The 18123-nt window shown below is 40.6% G+C and overlaps 1 protein-coding gene across 1 annotated transcript in view; it reads right to left on the bottom strand.

Moving 5' to 3' along the window:
• The window catches only part of FOCAD (focadhesin), an 89639-nt gene extending 82059 nt beyond the window's left edge, over positions 1 to 7580 (bottom strand). Inside the window, exons 1-3 of the mRNA XM_058823439.1 lie at positions 7558 to 7580; positions 4025 to 4113; positions 1027 to 1101 (exon numbers count right to left, since the gene is read on the bottom strand). Of these exons, the coding sequence (XP_058679422.1) occupies positions 1027 to 1101; positions 4025 to 4081 (132 nt within the window). The 5' untranslated portion in view covers positions 4082 to 4113; positions 7558 to 7580. The remainder of the gene's footprint in view (positions 1 to 1026; positions 1102 to 4024; positions 4114 to 7557) is intronic.
• Positions 7581 to 18123: the final 10543 nt, after the last annotated feature.

Raw genomic sequence — 18123 nt, forward strand, 5'->3', positions numbered from 1 at the left:
GTAAATTAGTATTCACGGATTAGTTTGCTGACTTCATGACTTTCAACTGGAGAACAAGGAAGGTTTTAAAACAACCAACAGTGCAAAATGCTCCTGAGTATAAAGAGAATCTGCAATGTCTAACCAGCATAATCTTCTGCCTCCTAGCATATTAGAATATGTTGCTGTATTTCAGTTTAATACCTTCACATAAGCAAACACTGAGGGGAAAATATCAGCTTGTAGCTCAAAACTAGAACATAACTTGGGAACTTGATTATGATCATTACTGTGAAAGAGCTTCTGTTAGATAAACTAGACACCTCCAATACTCTCTCAAATTAAAACTAAGTGCTTTTCAGGTCTGGGTATGTTAGAGTGAAGTGCCCAGACTATGGAATAAAAATCCACAGATCAACTTCTGTTCATTTCTAGACATGTCAGCTTTTGGGGAGAAAAACCAGAGGAACAAATTCTAGCTAACACCTTTCCCATTTGCAGTGGGAAATGTAACACTTGATTTTGCCTATATTTCATATACCTCGTTAACAAGACATGCACTTAAGTGAAATGCAAACGCTAAGTATGGCTTTACATCCTGCTCCCTCCTGAAGAAATACAATGTCTAGCTACCTGATATGAAATATAACACCAAAGCAGATATATAAAAAGCCATACTTCTTGAAATTTTTATAGCAATGTAAACAAATTTCCAACTCAAGAAACAATGTCTCAGTCTCCGTACTTCACTCTCAGTAACATAACTAAATTAAACTCTCTTAAATTGAACATAGCTAGATATAGGTATTCACAGCTAGATACAGGATTAAGGCTTCTGCCATTAAATCTTGTAATGGAAGTAAACTGCTCTTCTGATGCCAGAATTTAACTGTTTCTGTATGCCCCGATACATATTGATAACTATCTTATTTAACTTCTAGAATTGTATTAAAATTACACAGTGAAAAATGGGAAAACCTAGAAAAAACACATAGAATAATCACATAATGATGAAAGAAAAGATGAAAGTGAAAAAATGCCACAGACTTGGTCAGAAGCCTGTCTGATCTTCTTTGAAGAAACTTTTTCTTTCAGTACTGCAGCAATCAGATGGCCCACTGCCTAAAGAGAAAAAAAAAAACCAAAAAACACACAAAGATGCATTAAAAGAAATAAAAAGCACATGCATGATTTTTAAATTCTCCATCAAGAAGTCTTTACAATGCTGATGTTTACGATCATTTCATTATGATTGAAATACTAACCTTATGGATATTGAAGATGAAATATGCTTTAGGGTCAAAAATTTCCATAATGTTGATATACTCACTTTTACTGTTTTGCTGAGGCACAAAACAAACTTCCACAGGGCTCCACTAAGTCCAAAGGCCTCTTTTTACAAGTACATAGGTATTTAGGAATTGCAGATATTTTGATGCAACAACTTCAATAAACTTTACACCTCCATTGCTGCACAGATCTCGATGTCCTTAAAAGCACTAGTAATTAATAAATCCTGTACTATATAGGGAAGCAGAAGCAAGAGAAGAAGCAGAACACTGCACACCTAAGCAACCTGCCCAAATTTTTGCACTACAAGTTTTGCCTTAAGCACTTTGCATATCCCTTTATCACAGCTCCTGCCAGAAATATTTCATTTACTTTAAACAGGGCATTTGACATTGGCATTATTCCTCATTAAGCTGTGTCATGGCAGAAATCATTAACAAGCTTTAAACAGTCAAGGTCTTCAAAACAAAAAGTTTCAGTTCCCCAAAATAGCCCAGGTTTACTCTTTTGAGGTACAGATTAAGTTCCTCATTCTATTTTAGTAGAAGTCTGATTTCTTCAAACTGTCTTTCAAAATCCAAATGTGAACTGAAATACCCTCAAAGGCATCAGGTATTTGAACCTAGGCTTTTATTTTCTGACTCATCTGTAATGTCTTATTCTGTCTTGTTTCATAATTTTTGATACTCTTACACAGAAAACCCATTTTTGTGAAAGACAGAAAGACGTTTTCATAGTAACAGCACAAAAACGTTTCAGACTATCAATGTGGCCTGAACAGCTGCTGAATCTACTCTTCTCTGCTAATGACAGATCATTACTTTTGGAAAAAGCAAACTAGGCCAGCAAAGAATAACAATAAAAATTAGCATTTCATTTTTCTTAGTATATAAAAAGACAGGAACAGACTATTTTCAGTGTTTCAAGGTTCCTTCTCCTCCCAAGATTTATTTCCACTTCAGTCATGCACTAATTGCTAACCTGTCATAACAAACCTAAATAAGAGCTTATATTTCTTGCAAAGACAGCACCTGACACACTCCTAGACTACAAGGACTATGCTTTTCACAAGTAAGGAAATGTACTCTAACACATTTGACTTAACAAGACAGGTTATTTGGAAATCTTACTCTTGAGGAAACAGGAGAAAATGCGACCCAGTCAAAGTAACCATTTACCTCTGGTTACAATGAACCCATCACAAGAGCAACAGTGTGCTCCCCGGGCAGATCAGGTGTCTTTCAGTGCACTTACAAGGGAAGCCAACATATTTTTCCCGCTTAAAAGGACCTTCAGAAGTTAATTCACACCTACATCCTTAAGACACTTCTGTTACACAGGAAAAGGGGCTTATTAATAGAAACTTGGCTTTTGCAGTGACCTAACTATAGAGAAAAGTCAAAATGCAGATTAGTTCTCTGCATTTCTAGAACTTGATTAAGCAATAAAACTTCATGACCTACAATTCTGTGCTCAAGTTCCTCACTTTTCTGATCAGTGTGTAGACACACTCTGCAGAGCAGATATCTTGGCTGGTCCCAGAAAGAGAAGACATCTCTTATGCAGTTGAATCCTGACCTGATTATAGTTTGAAGATTACAGAATGCTTTTCAGGGTCAGAATACAAGTGGAAACTATCAAAACAGCCAAAGAACATTAACAGACCTTAAAAAATCAACCAAAGCACATTAACAGACCTTAATGATTTGCAGCTGCAATAATGAGCCAAGACATTTAAGGAATACAACAGTGTACTACAGGGACATTCTGCACTAAAGAAAAATTGACTGCCTCGAAGATGCTGAGTCCTACTCATCAAGGCTAATGGTATAAACTCATCTGCAGTGCAAGACTCTCTGCTAGACCTTAGATGAACTCCAGCTTTCAGGAACATGGCTTTCTCTCCCAAATGCCAAGTTGATGACAAGTAGACTTGGATGTCTCTTTCAAACCTAATTACTGTTAAACCAAGTGAACTGACTGAAATGAAGAGACAAGAGAGGCACCAGGTTGCACAGACTGCATTCTGATCAACTTATTTCACCAAACAAATGGGTACATATTTAATCCTAAACACAAAACAGGAGAGGAAGAAAACAGGGAAATTAGCAATGAACTTACAGCCAAAGAGATACATTTTTAACACTGAAATGAGAAATTATCAAAGTAAAGAACATGTATGTTACCAAGTAAAGAACCAGAGGCTATTACTGCTATTACTCTTTCCTGTCCATTAAACATACTGTGATAAACACTTTTTGTACATCATAATTTCAGGTGAAACCGACAAGGAACAAATGTGTGGATCAGAAAATAAAGGGGGCTGAGCTGAGCTGCATATACTTATCCCTTGAGGACAGACAAGACTGCAGTAGTTCATCAGTTCTCACCACCAAGGAAGAAACAGAGCAGTTCTATGATACATTACAAAGTATTTCAGCCCCACACACAGCATCTGGTAATTTCTGGTGTCTTGAGATCACAAGGTCACTAAAAACCACTTGGCCACACTCCCACCTTCCAGTCATGGAAAGTTTCTGATTTTCCTGAAGAGATTTTATAGTGATGAGTAATTATGGCCTGCGTCTCAATTACACAGAGAGGGCAATTAGGATTTTATTGTGATTTAGGAATAGTCTGTTTCTCTGGTTTTCTGACTTTGAAAAAAAACCCCAGATAGGCAAATAAGCAGCAGCTGTTGGAACAAACATTTCCACAAACAACTTGATTTATCTTAATGCTTTCCAAAAGTTACCTGTGACTGAACAACTGCATTAGGAAATTCAAATCGCTTCTTGATGTCATCCAACATTCTGGCTCTGACATATGACACTAAATTTCACTCTGCAAGAGAGATTTAAAAAATATACTTAGGACTAGGAAGGACAGCATACCATGTATTACATGCTCTCCACCCCCCCCATATTTATGTGTTATTTAACAACAGATGCAAGCATTAAAGCATTTTCTTCCCTCTCTGAAGTCTACCATATCACTTTGTCTTTTGGGCTTGAACCCAAGAAATGGTGAATACTCATTGATCCTGCACAAAGAATGGGTTACAGACATTTCTTAAAGCTGCAACAAATATACCATTCCATATGGCACAGCATATGTGTACTCTAGGAGCATGTATTCTTGGGAGCATTTTAAGTATATTTCATTGAATTGAAAATGAGAGAGCTCAAAAGGAATATTAACAGTCTCACAAATATGATTTAAAATGCAAAATTATCCACAAACTTTCCATCATTTCATGCAAAAGCAGAAGTAAAACAAACAGAAGACCAACCTGTGAGACTACAAATGGTAATTGTAGTAAGGGGCTGGAACACCTGAAGTGAAAACCTTCCCTGTAAACTGGAATATGCAGGTACTCACAAGCACATATGAACCCACATTAAAGAGGAATTAGAAGTCAGTTTATTGCACACCAATGAAACTGATGGCCACTGCAAATTCTCAAATATTTCAGTTTACTGTAAACTTACCTCCAGTACCTTGGAATGGCTTCCTCAAAACACCAAAAAAGCTAGTACTTGTTGAAAACCTAAGTGTAATCCTTTGCAATAAGCACTGAGGAAACATATACATGGAAAATACTCAAATTTCAAGACATGCTATCAGTGTCATACATTCAGAATCTTGCTACTTTAAAAAAAAAAGATGGAATTAAAGCCTGGATACAAGCAACACTCTATGTGCCACAAAAAACACCATTTGTGGCAGGAAAACTCAAAATTAATAGCTACATTAATAGATCAGTGAACACAAATTCCTCACAGTTAAGCAGTGAGGTATTCCCTTACACTTGTGGATTGCATGTCTGAAAGTGCAGGAGAAAAAACCAACACTGATGCTGGCATGCTATGTATAGTTTTAGAATAGAAGTTATGGCATTTTGAGACAATAGGTAGCCATATAATAAATGAACACTCATTAAACTAGAGCTGATATCTTGCTTTAAAAAAAAAATATTCCTACAGTAAACAATTCCAGATATACCTAGATCTGTTGAGCATGGCTAATAACTCCAGTGGATCTAGATGTCTAGATGTATCAGTCTATCTGTATATATAAACCTAAGCCCCCTCAGTTCCACCCAATAAGCAGCAAAATGAGGTAAAGCTCCTTCCTGGACAGTTTTGACAGGAACACACTGGAATTATATTGTATCTCTCATCAGGTAATTATGAGTAAAAGGAAAAACTACTACAGAGAATTATTACAAGCACAGAACATACTTTCAATATAAGTACAAATCAGCTATTCCAGATAGACTAGAAGTCTGTTGCCCTTGCATGAGACACAAATCCTAAATTTCTCTCAATCTAAACTAAATATCCACAGGATAGTTACAATGCAACAGCTATATCAGTGCAACTAAACTACCTAAACTATTCCTCAGTCTTCAGCACTCACCTTAAGCAAAGGTAACTGTGTATCCACATGGAATGTCCATAAAATTTAGAGGATACATGGATAATCACGGCTGGCAGAGACCTAAAGATGCTTTTTGTTCAACCTCCCAAAGGAAGCTCAGACATGTAGTCAGACCAGGTTGCTCAAGGCTTTGCTTCAGTTTGGCTTTAAAAACCTTCCAAGATCAGGGAAGGCACCACTTTACTGAGCTCTCCTGATCAACAAAAGCATTCTCTCCATTACTAGGCTTTAGCTCTTTTCCCATGAACTCCTGTGAAGCGCCTGACTATGCCTTTTCATCCCCTCCCCCTGGTGCCAGCACTGCTACTGGCTACCACTGTTCAACTGTCCCTCCTCCCAGCTGCACAGTCCTAGAAACCACAGCGAAAGGATCCTCACAGGGAAAGGAGCTCAGCCCCCTTATCTCCATCATCTCTGCTGAATTCAGGCCCTATCTCTGCCTGTGATAAGCATCTGTGTAGCCTTAAGCTTGACTTACTGCAAGATAGCCACTAAGTTGTTCTACCACTGCCCCTCAACTGGAAAAGGGGCAAAAATATGATTAAGGGTTTATGACATAATGACAGGAAGATCACTCAGCAATTACTGTTATAGGGAAAACTGACACAAGCCAAGAAAATTTCTTTTTACTAAAGAAAACTGAGTAGAATAGTAAGAAATACAAAAACATTTAGAAACACATTCCCCCCATCTTTCCTTCCTTCTGGGGTCAACTTCACTCACTACCAACTTCTCTACCTCTTCCCCCTAACTGGAGTAGGGGGTCAGGAAATTAGGTCAGTCACACTTTTCCCAGCTCCAGCACGGGATCTCAACCACAGTTTGCAGTTCTTCATTAACTGCTCCAGCGGGGGTCTCTTCTATGGGGTACAGTTGATCAGGAACAAACTGCTCAACTGTGGATCCTAAGTCTTGCCAGCATGGGTTCCTGCCTTCATGGTCCCACTGGTCCTTTCAGAAGCCAGCACAGCCTCCTTTGGGCATCCAACCAGTCTAGCATGGGGTTCTCCACTGGCTGCAGGTGGACACCTGCTTCACCACAGACTTCTATGGGCTGCAAAACACACACGAGCTACTTTACCACAGTCTTCACCATGGGCTGCAGAGCAATCTCTGCTCCAGCACCCAGAGCATCTCGTCTCCCGCCTTCTGCACCTTGGTGTCTGCAGGGCTGTTTCTCTCATGTTCTCACTTCTCTCTTCGGGCTGCTGTTGTGTAGCAGTTTTTCACCTTCTTAAACTTGTTATCCCCGAGGATAACTGATGGGCTTGGCCTTGGCCAGTGGCTGGTCCATTTGGAGCCCTCTGGCATTGGCTGTGTCAGATGTGAGGTTTTAGCAGCTTCTCCCAGAGGCCACCCCTGTAACTCTTCTACTACCATATCCTTGCCACGCAAATCTAATAAAGCATTCTACTGCTAAGACGGAAAAGCATTGCTAATTCAAGTGAACCACAGAGAGGCTGTCACTGCATTACACTTTCGGATCTGGTCCAGTTCTCCAAAAGAAACTTTGTCAAGGTAAATTAGGCTACATAAAAGAAACTGAGTGCAGGGAGCACTGAGACCATATTTCTCGCCTGTGATCTGAGACCCTGTGGCTCCTTTTTAAGGATTCTCGATTAAACTGGTGTTCCTACCCAGCCAGGAGCGAGAACACCTGCGCACACCCTCACCGCTTGCGTGCGACAAAGTCAAACGTCTCAGAGCGACCAGCTTTAAACAAAACCGTAAAACAAACAACACCCCCTCTCACAGGGCAGTAGCAGCAACTGCCTTTACTTCGCTGCCGCCCTGACGCCGCGGATCGCTCCCGCCGCCCGTCCCGCGCTCCCCGGGGCCCCTCACCTCGGCCGGGCCGGGCTGGGCCGGGCTCGCTGCGCCTCCACCACGGCCGCGCCGCCGCCCGCAACCGGCCGCGCACAGCCCGCATGCGCGGCGGCTGGCGCAGGCGCGACGGGGCAGAGGAGCCGCGCTGGCCCTGCCGCGGGGACGGGCCGGGGCTCCGCGGTGGCACACGGGCCTTCATCGGCTTCGAAAGTACTGCGGAGTGGGTGTGTCAGCCTCTAAATGCTGTGGCAGGCAGTCATCAGCGAGTGCAGGAGCATCAGGAAGACTATGGACGTGAAGAATAAATGGTGTTCTGGTTGCTACAGGGTGCCACGTAATCACAGAATCACTTAGGTTGCAAAACACCTCTAAGAACATCGAGGGTGCAGCTGTCTCAGAGACGAAATAAGAGTTTAAACTCAGTTCTGATGTATTTCGGTAACTGCCCTGCCACTAACTGGTAACCACACATCTGTGTGCGTATTCTGTATTCTTTTAAGATTATTAGTTTAATGCAAAGTAGCTCTTCTGTTCCCTGACATCAAAGCAACACACACCTTCTGCAAGGCACATATAACATAAGAATGCCTGCCAGTGAAAATATATTCAGAAAAATTCAGAAATATTTTGAAAGGAATTTGTTTGAAAATGGTTATGTTATTCTCTCAGGTTAGATTATTTTCTCTCAAGCTTATCTTCTCTGAGTTGGTTTGAGCTGAAAGTAGTAGAATGCTGACAAATGAAAAACAAAAGTAAATGCAGACAAGTCTGTCTAGTATTTCTTCAGTCTTTTCATTTAAAAACATCAGGAATACATTGTTTTCAGTTTCACCAGCTAAAGCTGTAGGCAGTTTATAGTACCCAAAGAACCCTGCCACTGCCTACATTGAATTGGTGGAAACACATAGACTGCCACTTCCAAGAGGCACTAAAAGCCCAGAAGTGACTCACTGTATTCTCTTGAGCTGCCTACAGGTGTACAATGCAAAGGGAAGATCAGTCAGACCCTAGAGAACATGTGGGCTGCTGGCTTTATCTGTGACCTCTCTGCAGCAGCCGTTTTCAAGCAGCACATACAAGTATTTGTGACGTGGCTTTTGGCTCAGTACACTCGGGCTAAGATGGGCTCCCGTGTCTGCCTGCTGCTGAAGTATCATAAAATGAGGAAAAAGGACCTGTAGGAGCTTTCACAAGGATGTATTTCAGTCCATCTCCAGGTCGCCATAGGTGGTGCCATGAATCCAAAGGGATTGTTCAGTCTTGTCTGCCCATTCCGTGCTTTCTGCTTCATCTAAGAACATCTTGCTATTGTTGACATTTTGAGATTAATAGTCAGCTATGAAGGGCCATCACTCCACCCATTCAGAGCATTCGTGCACTTTGATGCAGATCCAGCGTGAGGGCAGAACTGAGAAAAAAGTCCCTGATTTGTATCCTCACAGGTTATTGAGATGAATAAGAGTGGAGATTGCTTAACTCTTGCCAGGGAGAACTCTGCAACTCAAAGATTAGCCTTGAAATGCCTTACTGAACTTTATGCTGTAGGAATTCATAGATAAAAAGTCTCTTTGTATTAGTGCAAGCAAGGCCCATGGCATTTTTGACTGCCTGTACAGAAGTTTTCATTTTATAATTCCAGGTTGCAGAGCTTGCCTGACAGGTGATGTGCATCTCAGTAGCATGCCATGCAGGGAAACTTCTCCACCTGTGTGTTAGCTCCATGTTATGCCCTAGACATGGGAGCTGTAGTTCCAAGTACCGTTCTAAGTAGGCTACTGCCCAAATGAGCATTAGCCAAAATAGCTTTCAATTTGATGCAAACTGTAATGAGATCTCCTGAAATTAAAGGAGCACGTAGTAATTTATTTTGGTGCAGACCATTGATGTGTGCTTATACTGTGAAGCATCTTGCTTTGACAAGCAGCTCACCAGAGGTTTCATACTTGGTGTGAGAATATTAGGAGTATCAAATCCCTTCTATGGATTACTTGACTGTGATGTGTAATTGCTAGCACTGTTTCTAAGTCCTGAGTTTCATGCAGGTCATCTGAGGACATTGAGGCACAAGAACACTGTATGTAACAGGAATGCTCTCACAAAGGGCTCTTGGTAGCTCCAGAGACTCAGCTGTGTCTTGAGACAAAAGGAGCCCATCTCATCTTCGTGAAACCATTTACTGTCCTATGGTCTCAATCTGTTTTAATTACATATTTTTCTAGGCTGATATCTCAGAAGCAGGACAAGAGCAGAAGATATCTCTTACAAGACATACTTCAATTTACAGATATTGCTTTTGATTGTCTTTCAACTTGCAAGGCTTATAGAGCCTGGCTGTGAAACCGAGATAGGTCTCCTGTAGTGGCCTGAAGTGGTGTCCCCAGCTTTCAAGGTCTTCCATTAAAGTAGTAGAAATACTTGGAGGTTTTGAAGGTAGCATCAGTGTCAAAGTTAAAACTGGGTTTGATTCAGAGCAGTTCATATCTGCTGCAGATCATGCAGAAAAATGTTTTCCCTAGAAAATTTTTGAAATCAGTTTTCCCTTTTGAAAGAAATTTGACACCTTTGGGTGGTGTCTCCAACACAATTTCTGCAGGTCTTAATATGGTCTATCTGTTATATAAAAACTAATAAAAATAGAATTCGGCTAGCTTGCATTGGGCTACCAAATAGGACTACCACCCTCCAGTTTATGTGACAAGAGTCCTTAAAAGGGTCAGCAAATCTGTGAAAAGGGCCCTGTTCTCTGGCTTGTGAATTTTCCTCCAGGAAAAACACTAGGCAGGAGTCCTTGTCTCCAGTTACATGTTTTCTAGGATATTCTAAGTTGTTTGATTATGGGACAATCTAATCTCATGAGGGGTATTGCATGGTAATGCTCTCAAGAAATGCCAGAAGGTTCTCTTGGCAGCATTTGTAGTGTGCTGTAAGGTCTCCCACTGAAGGTTGCTATGCAAATGAAAATCATAGCACTGATAATGGCCTAATCTGCATATCTCATTTCTTACATGGAATTTTATCCAAACCAGAACGCAATTCTGGCTTTAATCATGAAGCAGAGAAATAAAAGTTCCAGTTAAGAATATATTGCAGAAATCAATAGCAGCAAAGCCTACCACTATTGAAATATATTTATTTTAAATCTCTTGAGCCTGATAATGAAATACGCTTTTAGCAAATGGACCTGCCTAGTCAGCTAAGTCTTTAGCCATTATAACTAAGAAGACTCATCTAAAATGCATTCAACTTTCAACGCAGCTGGCTTTGCTCCAAACACTAGTCAGCTATGAAGGGCCATCACTCCACCCATGCAGAGCTTCCATGGACTTCAATGCAAATCCAGTGTGAGGGCAGAACTGAGAAAAGCCGATTTGTCCCTGATTTGTATCCTCACGGGCTATTGAGATGAGTAAGAGTGAAAATTGCTTAACTCTTCCCAGGGAGAACTCTGCGACTCACAAGATTAGGCTTGAAATGCCATGCTGAACTTTATCCTGTAGGAATTGATAGATAAAAAGTCTCTCCTGTGCTAGTGTTAGTGCAAGCAAGGCCCATGGCATTTTTTGACTGTCTGTACAGCACTTGCTTTACTGAAGGGTAATATACAAAGTTTGAGGCATACTTCTGACAAAGATAATTGCGCTTTTGGACTATTTCAGTGTCCCATGGATTGTATCGAGTGGCAGAGAGTTTTAAAGAGATAGAAGAATTTTTGGCATCAGTTCTCACTCTCAGGCTCATGGATCCTACAAAGCCCTTTAATATATTTTTTCATGAATGCAAGTGAATAGCTAGTGGGGTGATAACACTGAAATTAGGACCTCACCAGAGACTGGTTTCATACTACTCTGATCTAGTACAACTAGATCTGATTTTATTAAATCAGTGGCAACAATAGTTACAATATTAGAAAGAAGTCACCGTCTTGTTGTGGAATACACTGTAACAAATTTATGTCCCACACAAGGCGGAAATACTTTTGAAACAGTACACAACTCAAACCTTATTGCCACTATGTGCCCATGATGTCACTTCTAGTGCTGGATAATATAACTTTGAAAACATACAGTGGGGCCAAACATCACTAGTATGAGCAGGTGATGAACACTTCAAGGAAACTGCAGGGAGACGTAACTGTTGTTGTTCCTTTGCACAATCCAGACGTAACTTTTTAGGTAGTTCATCTTCATACTCTCATGCGCAACAATGAATGAGATACACTGTGGACAGCCAAGGACCAGTAATGGAAGCTGAACCTCTCTAGACTGCAAAATAACAAACTGCATTCTACTTTCATTTACATGATACAGCACAGCAAAACCTAAGTAATGAAGTTAAGGATGTGATTTAGATTGTTTTATGCTCCATTTTTTTCTTTAAATGAACATTAGCTAATGTCACTAAACTACAAGAAGACTGCTCAGAGTCCCTAAAACACATGAGTATTCCAATTGTTGTCACTGAGATTAACAAGACTATTAATTTGTTTTGATTTACTCAGTGTGTGTTTGCAAGTCATCATGTGACTTTAGCAAGACCAAAGAAGTGATCATCCCCTTACTGGTGAGGCTGCACCTTGAATCCTGTGTTCAGTTTTGGGCCCCTCCTTCACTACAGAACAGGCATTTTGCCCGAGCATATATCCAGAGAAAGAGAGCAAAGCTTTTGGAGGGTCTGGAGGACAAAATATACAAGTAGCACTTGAGGGAGCTGGGGTTGTTTAGCCTGGAGACAATGAGCCTGACTGGAGACTGTATCTCTTCCTAGAATTCCCCTGAAAGATTGCAAGACTCCTGGCATGCATTTTCATAAGAATCATGGCACCTTTTTACCCTAGCCTCTCAAGGATTTCCTTGAGGTGGGGATGCAAGGGCAGAACATTGAAGAACATTGATGAATGATGTGATGGGAAACTATTGCTCTTGCTCTACGTTTATATATATATATATATATAATATTTACTTTCTACACACACACACACACACACACACATATTTGTATGTATTTGCAGTCTGAAGTGGATAAAATGTATAATTTTTGTCAGTTTAAATATGCTGTCTGAGGAACAAATAATGGAGAATGGGTGAGGCAGCAGAGCATTGAAAGGTGGAAATTGTAGTAAATCAGGATAGCATGCTTTTTGCATTTGTATCTTTTGGAGAGCTGGGAAGTTTTTATTGGAAATTGTAAATATATGTAAAAGTGTCTGGAATTGATGACATATGGTGATGAAAAGCATTCTGATAGGAAATTCATTGTTCATTGAGGGGTGCCTACCATTAGGAGAAATGTAAATGAAGTACACCTGCTTACTAGTAAAATCTATTGAATTCAGTGGACCACACAGAGCTTATATGGAAGGGCATCTGAATCCTGAATGGTAAGTCAGAATATACAGACTGCAGATTCATTGAACCCCTTCTAGCAGCTGGCAAAACATGTCTAGCCATCTCAATTCTGTTTTGTTCCCCTCTACAACTTCATAAAAATTACTTCTGGCTTCCTCACTATGCTGTGATTATTGGCTGACTCCTGTATAATGACCAATCATGCTTTACAGCTTTCTAATATATGAAAGTTGCTATATTCATATGTATCATATTCATATGATTTTGTTTAGATTTCTGAAAAGTACCTATCTATTACAGTGACCTGGTTAAGGTCTCCAGGGTGAGAGAAGGATGAGAATCTTGTTTGATGATCAGAAGGCTGGATTTATTGATATATGATATATAATACATTATAACTATACTAAAAAGAATAAGGAGAGAAGTTGCAAAGGCTGCTAAGCTAAGAATAGCATAGAAAAAAATCTAAAAACAAGAGAGTTCTCTGTCCTGTGTTCCAGAGAGCTTGCCCTGTGATTGGCCCTTAATTGTACACATGGAACATGAACCAATTACAGGTGCATCCTATTGCATTCCACAGCAGCTGATAATCATTGTTTACATTCTCTCTCTGGGGCCTCTGCTTCCCAGAAGATACACAAATCCCAAAGAAAGAATTTCTATGAAAAAATGTCTGCGACACCTATCAAGCTCCTAAGGCCAGATGTCTGAAAATATATATGTAATATATTCCTTAAACTTTGCAATGTTCTCTCAAATATTGAACTAGGTGTGTACTTCAGTTTCTCTGTTCTCCAATACTGCTTTTGCTTACATGATTTTTTCTATTTCTTAATTTTTTCTATTTTTTTCAGGGCCAAGCTTTCTTCTCACTGTGTTTAATTGCTTTCAACCTTCATACCTTATCTGTTTTTTTCCTGGTTAAATAATTTAGTCTCTTTGTTTCAATTTGCCATCCATAAAGTTGGAGTAAAACTACCTTCTGAATCAGTGAGGGCATAATCAAGGATTCATTAAAGATAAGGACAGCTAAGACCCAGTGGCAATATGAGTACTTATCACTGATTTAAAAATCTGGTTTTCACTAGAAGTTTTTCACCAAGGTAATGTTAAGCAATTTCAGATTCTCATTTTGTAGTGATACTGGGAATAAAGGTTTGGCTAGTTTATGGCTCTCACAATGAAAGTGAAGATAGTGTAGTCTTGTACCTTTCTGATACTCTTGCAATGAAGCTGTAGAATAACATAAGTATTCTATGACCAAGACATGGTGGTCATCTTATGTATAAATTCCTGAATTAGATAATGGTCAACTTTTAATGGTAACTAATGGTAACTAATAGTGGTATACTGGGTTTGCATGGCCAGGATTTTGGTAGTGGCAGCTACAGGGATTGCTCTTGTGAGAAGTTCCTGGAAGCTTCCTCCATGTTTGGCAGAGCCAAAGTCAACCAGCTCCAAGATGAACGTGCCACTGGCCAAGATTGGGCCAATCAGAAATGGTGGCAACATCTCTGTGATAACAGATTTTAGAAGGAAAATAGAAGTGTTGTGCAGATATGCAGAACTGCAGCCAGAGAAGAGGAACAGCTCTGCAAACACAAGGTCAGTGCAGCAGAAGGGACAGGAGCTGAGATTCCCCTGCAGCCCATGGTGCAGACCATGTTGAAGCAGCTGCAGCCCATGGAGGATCACAGGGATGCAGAGATCCACCTAAAGCCTGTGGAGGAGACCCACAGCTGAGCAGGGGGTGCCTGAGAGGAGGCTGGGACCCCGTGGGAGGCCTGTGCTGGAGCAGGCTCCTGGCAGGGACCTGGGGAGAGAGGAGCCCACACCAGAGCAGATTTCCTGGGAGGAATTGTGATCCATGGGGGACCCAGGCTGGAGCAGCCTGTTCTTGAAGGACTGCACCCTGTAGAAGAGTGACCCACATTGCAGCAGTTTGTGGAGGACTTACCCATGGGATGGACTCACATTGGAGAAGTTCATGGAGAACATCTCCCATGAGACACCCCACACTGGAGCAGGGGAAGGAGTCCCCTTCCTGAGCAGTGGGAGAAACAACATGTGATGAACTGACCATAACCCCCATGCCCTGTCTCCACGTGCTGCTCGGGGGAAGGAGGTAGAGCTGGGAAAGAAGGAGGAGTGGGAATAAGGTGTTTTAAGGTTTTACTTTATTTCTCATTATTGATTTTGTTAGTAATAAATTTAGTTAATATCTCTAATTCAAGCCTGTTTCCTTCATGACAATATTTCATGAGTAGTCTCCCTATATCTCTATCTCAGCCTATGAACCCTTCGTTGTATTTTCTCTCCCCTGTCCAGCTGCAGAAGAGAGTGAGAGAGAGATGTTGGTGAGTGCCTGGCATACAGACAGGGTCAATCCATGACAGTGTTTTTGGTGCCATAACTTGGATTCAAATTGAGGTTGCTGCCACCACAAGAACCTGATGCAGAGTGAAGATGGTCACATAATTGCTTTATATTTGACTGATGGCTAATGGAGAGATTTCCTGTCAGGCCAGAAATTGAGAACACTGATTTCATTGAAGTTACTCCCTAATAGCTCCCTTGCACATATGATCAGACTGTCCTGGCTATGGCTGGAGAAATCCAAAACAGGTTCTCTAGCTGTAAAAAGAGTAGAGCATTTGACTTTATTTCTCTGACTAATAGGAGCATTTCCTCTAGGGACACCACTATTGTGAGGAAATAAACCCCTAAACACTTCCTTGTAGGTCTTTCAAGAAGACTTTTCCACTTTTGATGAATTTCCTTATGTGTCCCTAGAGATCACAAAAACAAAACAAGCAACCTTTTATACTGTAATATTGTGCACAGCCATGGTCCCTTTTTGCATTTGTCTTCTGTTGTTATTACTATGTTCCTCTGAGGTGACCAGTGGTGAATTATAAATGGTTTTATATTGTTTTCTAAATCACGCAGGCCTTGGTCTTCCAGATCCTTCCTATTGGTAAGGGAGTTTATATGTTTCTATCTGAAGTGCTTATTTTCCATTTGATTTGTGGTTAGAAATTAACAAGTGGATAAAACCTCAAAACAGGGACACATTTGGCTCAGGCTGCTTGGCATTTGTTCATCATTTGTAGCTAACCAAAGAAAGCCAATCCAGACATAGTATTCTGCCACTAGATCCTGGCAGTCAGAGTGGCATTACAAAGAAACTTTTTAAGTCATATTCCTTGTTGCATGTGTAAGATCAGCTGTAGGCTTATTTTAACTTTTTGGCTCTGATTCAGGCCATTGTAATCAATATCTGGCTTGGATCAAGATTGGCTATGATTTTTTTTTTGTCTGCATAAGAAAAGAACTCAAATATAGAGAAATTCAGACTGATGATACATTGAAAAGGCACAGTGGTTTCATTAATAGCCAGTAATATCAGCTTTTTCAGTTCATAGTGTATTTTGAAATATTTGAAAACAAGGCCTATTTAAGAGTCAGTCAGACTTGGGTCACAAAATTTAAACTTCAAATAGAAATTTAAAACAGCTGTGTTTAAAATATTGAAGACAATTAAATGTATCCAAATGAGCCGGGAAACAGTCTTCTTTTTTGTGGCATAAGACATATCTGCTTTGTGTAAGAAAACAATACAGAAAGGCAGCAATTCCTTTCAGTCATGTGTGGAATCACCGCACAACAGAAACAGTACAGCTATGAAATACAGCTCCTCTTAGGTCAGATGTAATGCTGCACAAACACTTCTACACTCTATACACAGCTGTATACGGAGCAGAAATGTTGACTTGTGTTCCATGTAAATCAGGGATCTGGGATCTATGCATCATGTGTTGTCCTGGGGTGACGTGATAATGCTTGTATCCCCATTCATCTGTTCTGTGCCTTTAAGACTGGCTCTGAAGAGTGGAAATTTGTTTGGGTTTCTCTTATCAGGAACACTGAGACAGCAGTACATAGGGCTGTTTTTCACTTCTTGCTTTCAGCTTGCTGCTTTGCTTGCTTGCTCTTCTGCTCTTGCTTCTCCTCCCGCTTTTGCATCTGCTTATTAGCTAGTTCTAGCTAAACAGTCCAAATTCCTTCCCGGACTGTTTCTCCTCTCCTGTTTCTGTGACCATCTCGAGCCTGCTCCGGACTGGGACCCGGGAACACCGAAGGTTCAGCTGCAGCAGCTGCCCAGCGCCGGAGGGACTGAGAACAGAGCAATCACCCCCGAAAGAGACTTTCTGATTTTGTCATCTTTCTCAGAGCGGTGTCATCGGGTATTGTTCATTTTGTGTGCTGGGGAGTGCTGGGCCAGTCAAATAAACAGGTTCTTTCCACCTCTCTCCAAGGAATTTTTTCCCGAACCGGTTGGGGGGGGAGGAGCCGTGTGGGTTTTGCTTTCTGGAGGGGCCCTCCTTTGCAGATTCTTTAACAAATTTGCCCTAAACCAGGACATGTGTCCAGCTTGATGCAGGTGTGACTGAAGACTTCTGAACACAGGAACTGGAGCCTTTCAGGAAGCCTACAATTGTATCAGTCATTTCAGCACACATAAAAAGTGCAAGCATTTTTAGCATTGCAGGAGTTGATTACATAAACATTCAGGTTGTTAAACACCTCTAAGAACGTAACTTAAATGTCTCCTATTTTCCAGCAGCTGAGTAACTATTCCCTGGTAAACCTTGTTTAAGCAGTACTCTATAGCACTTGTAGAAAATTGCCTTCACCTTTATAACTCTGTAGTTCTTTAAACCAGTGTCTTTGCACATTCATATGCACATAATTACATCCATCTGCTGTAATGAGATCAAAGAATGTTTATTTAAACTGTTAATCCAAAATGAAGTCAATAGTTGCACCAGTTTGTCACTTAACAGCTCGAGATTGTTCTTTGATTTTGCTCCTGTCAGTCAAAGATTATATTTGGAATTAATGAAATTTTTATATTTTAAAATAATAGCTGTAATTGCATCTCAACCCCTTCAGCTTGAATACAAATGCTGCGTTTGGTTTTTTTTTTTTTGTTTAAAAATCAACATTGCTTCACAACTGACAAACAGTAAACAGCTTCCTTTTTTCCAAATTTGAGCATGAATCAGCAGATGTTTCTGAGTAATGATTACTCAGCCGAGTGGTCTCAGTTAAATTAGCGAAAAAGGCACTTGGAATGAATGAAGTTAGGTAATAGAAGCATTTCTACTGTGACACTTGGTATGTGTCATAGGAAAACAGTTTGCAGTGATTCAGTCCCATTTCAAGTCAAGAGGAC

Source organism: Ammospiza caudacuta, chromosome Z, assembly GCF_027887145.1.
Source record: "Ammospiza caudacuta isolate bAmmCau1 chromosome Z, bAmmCau1.pri, whole genome shotgun sequence".
NCBI classification, from domain to species: Eukaryota; Metazoa; Chordata; class Aves; order Passeriformes; family Passerellidae; genus Ammospiza; species Ammospiza caudacuta.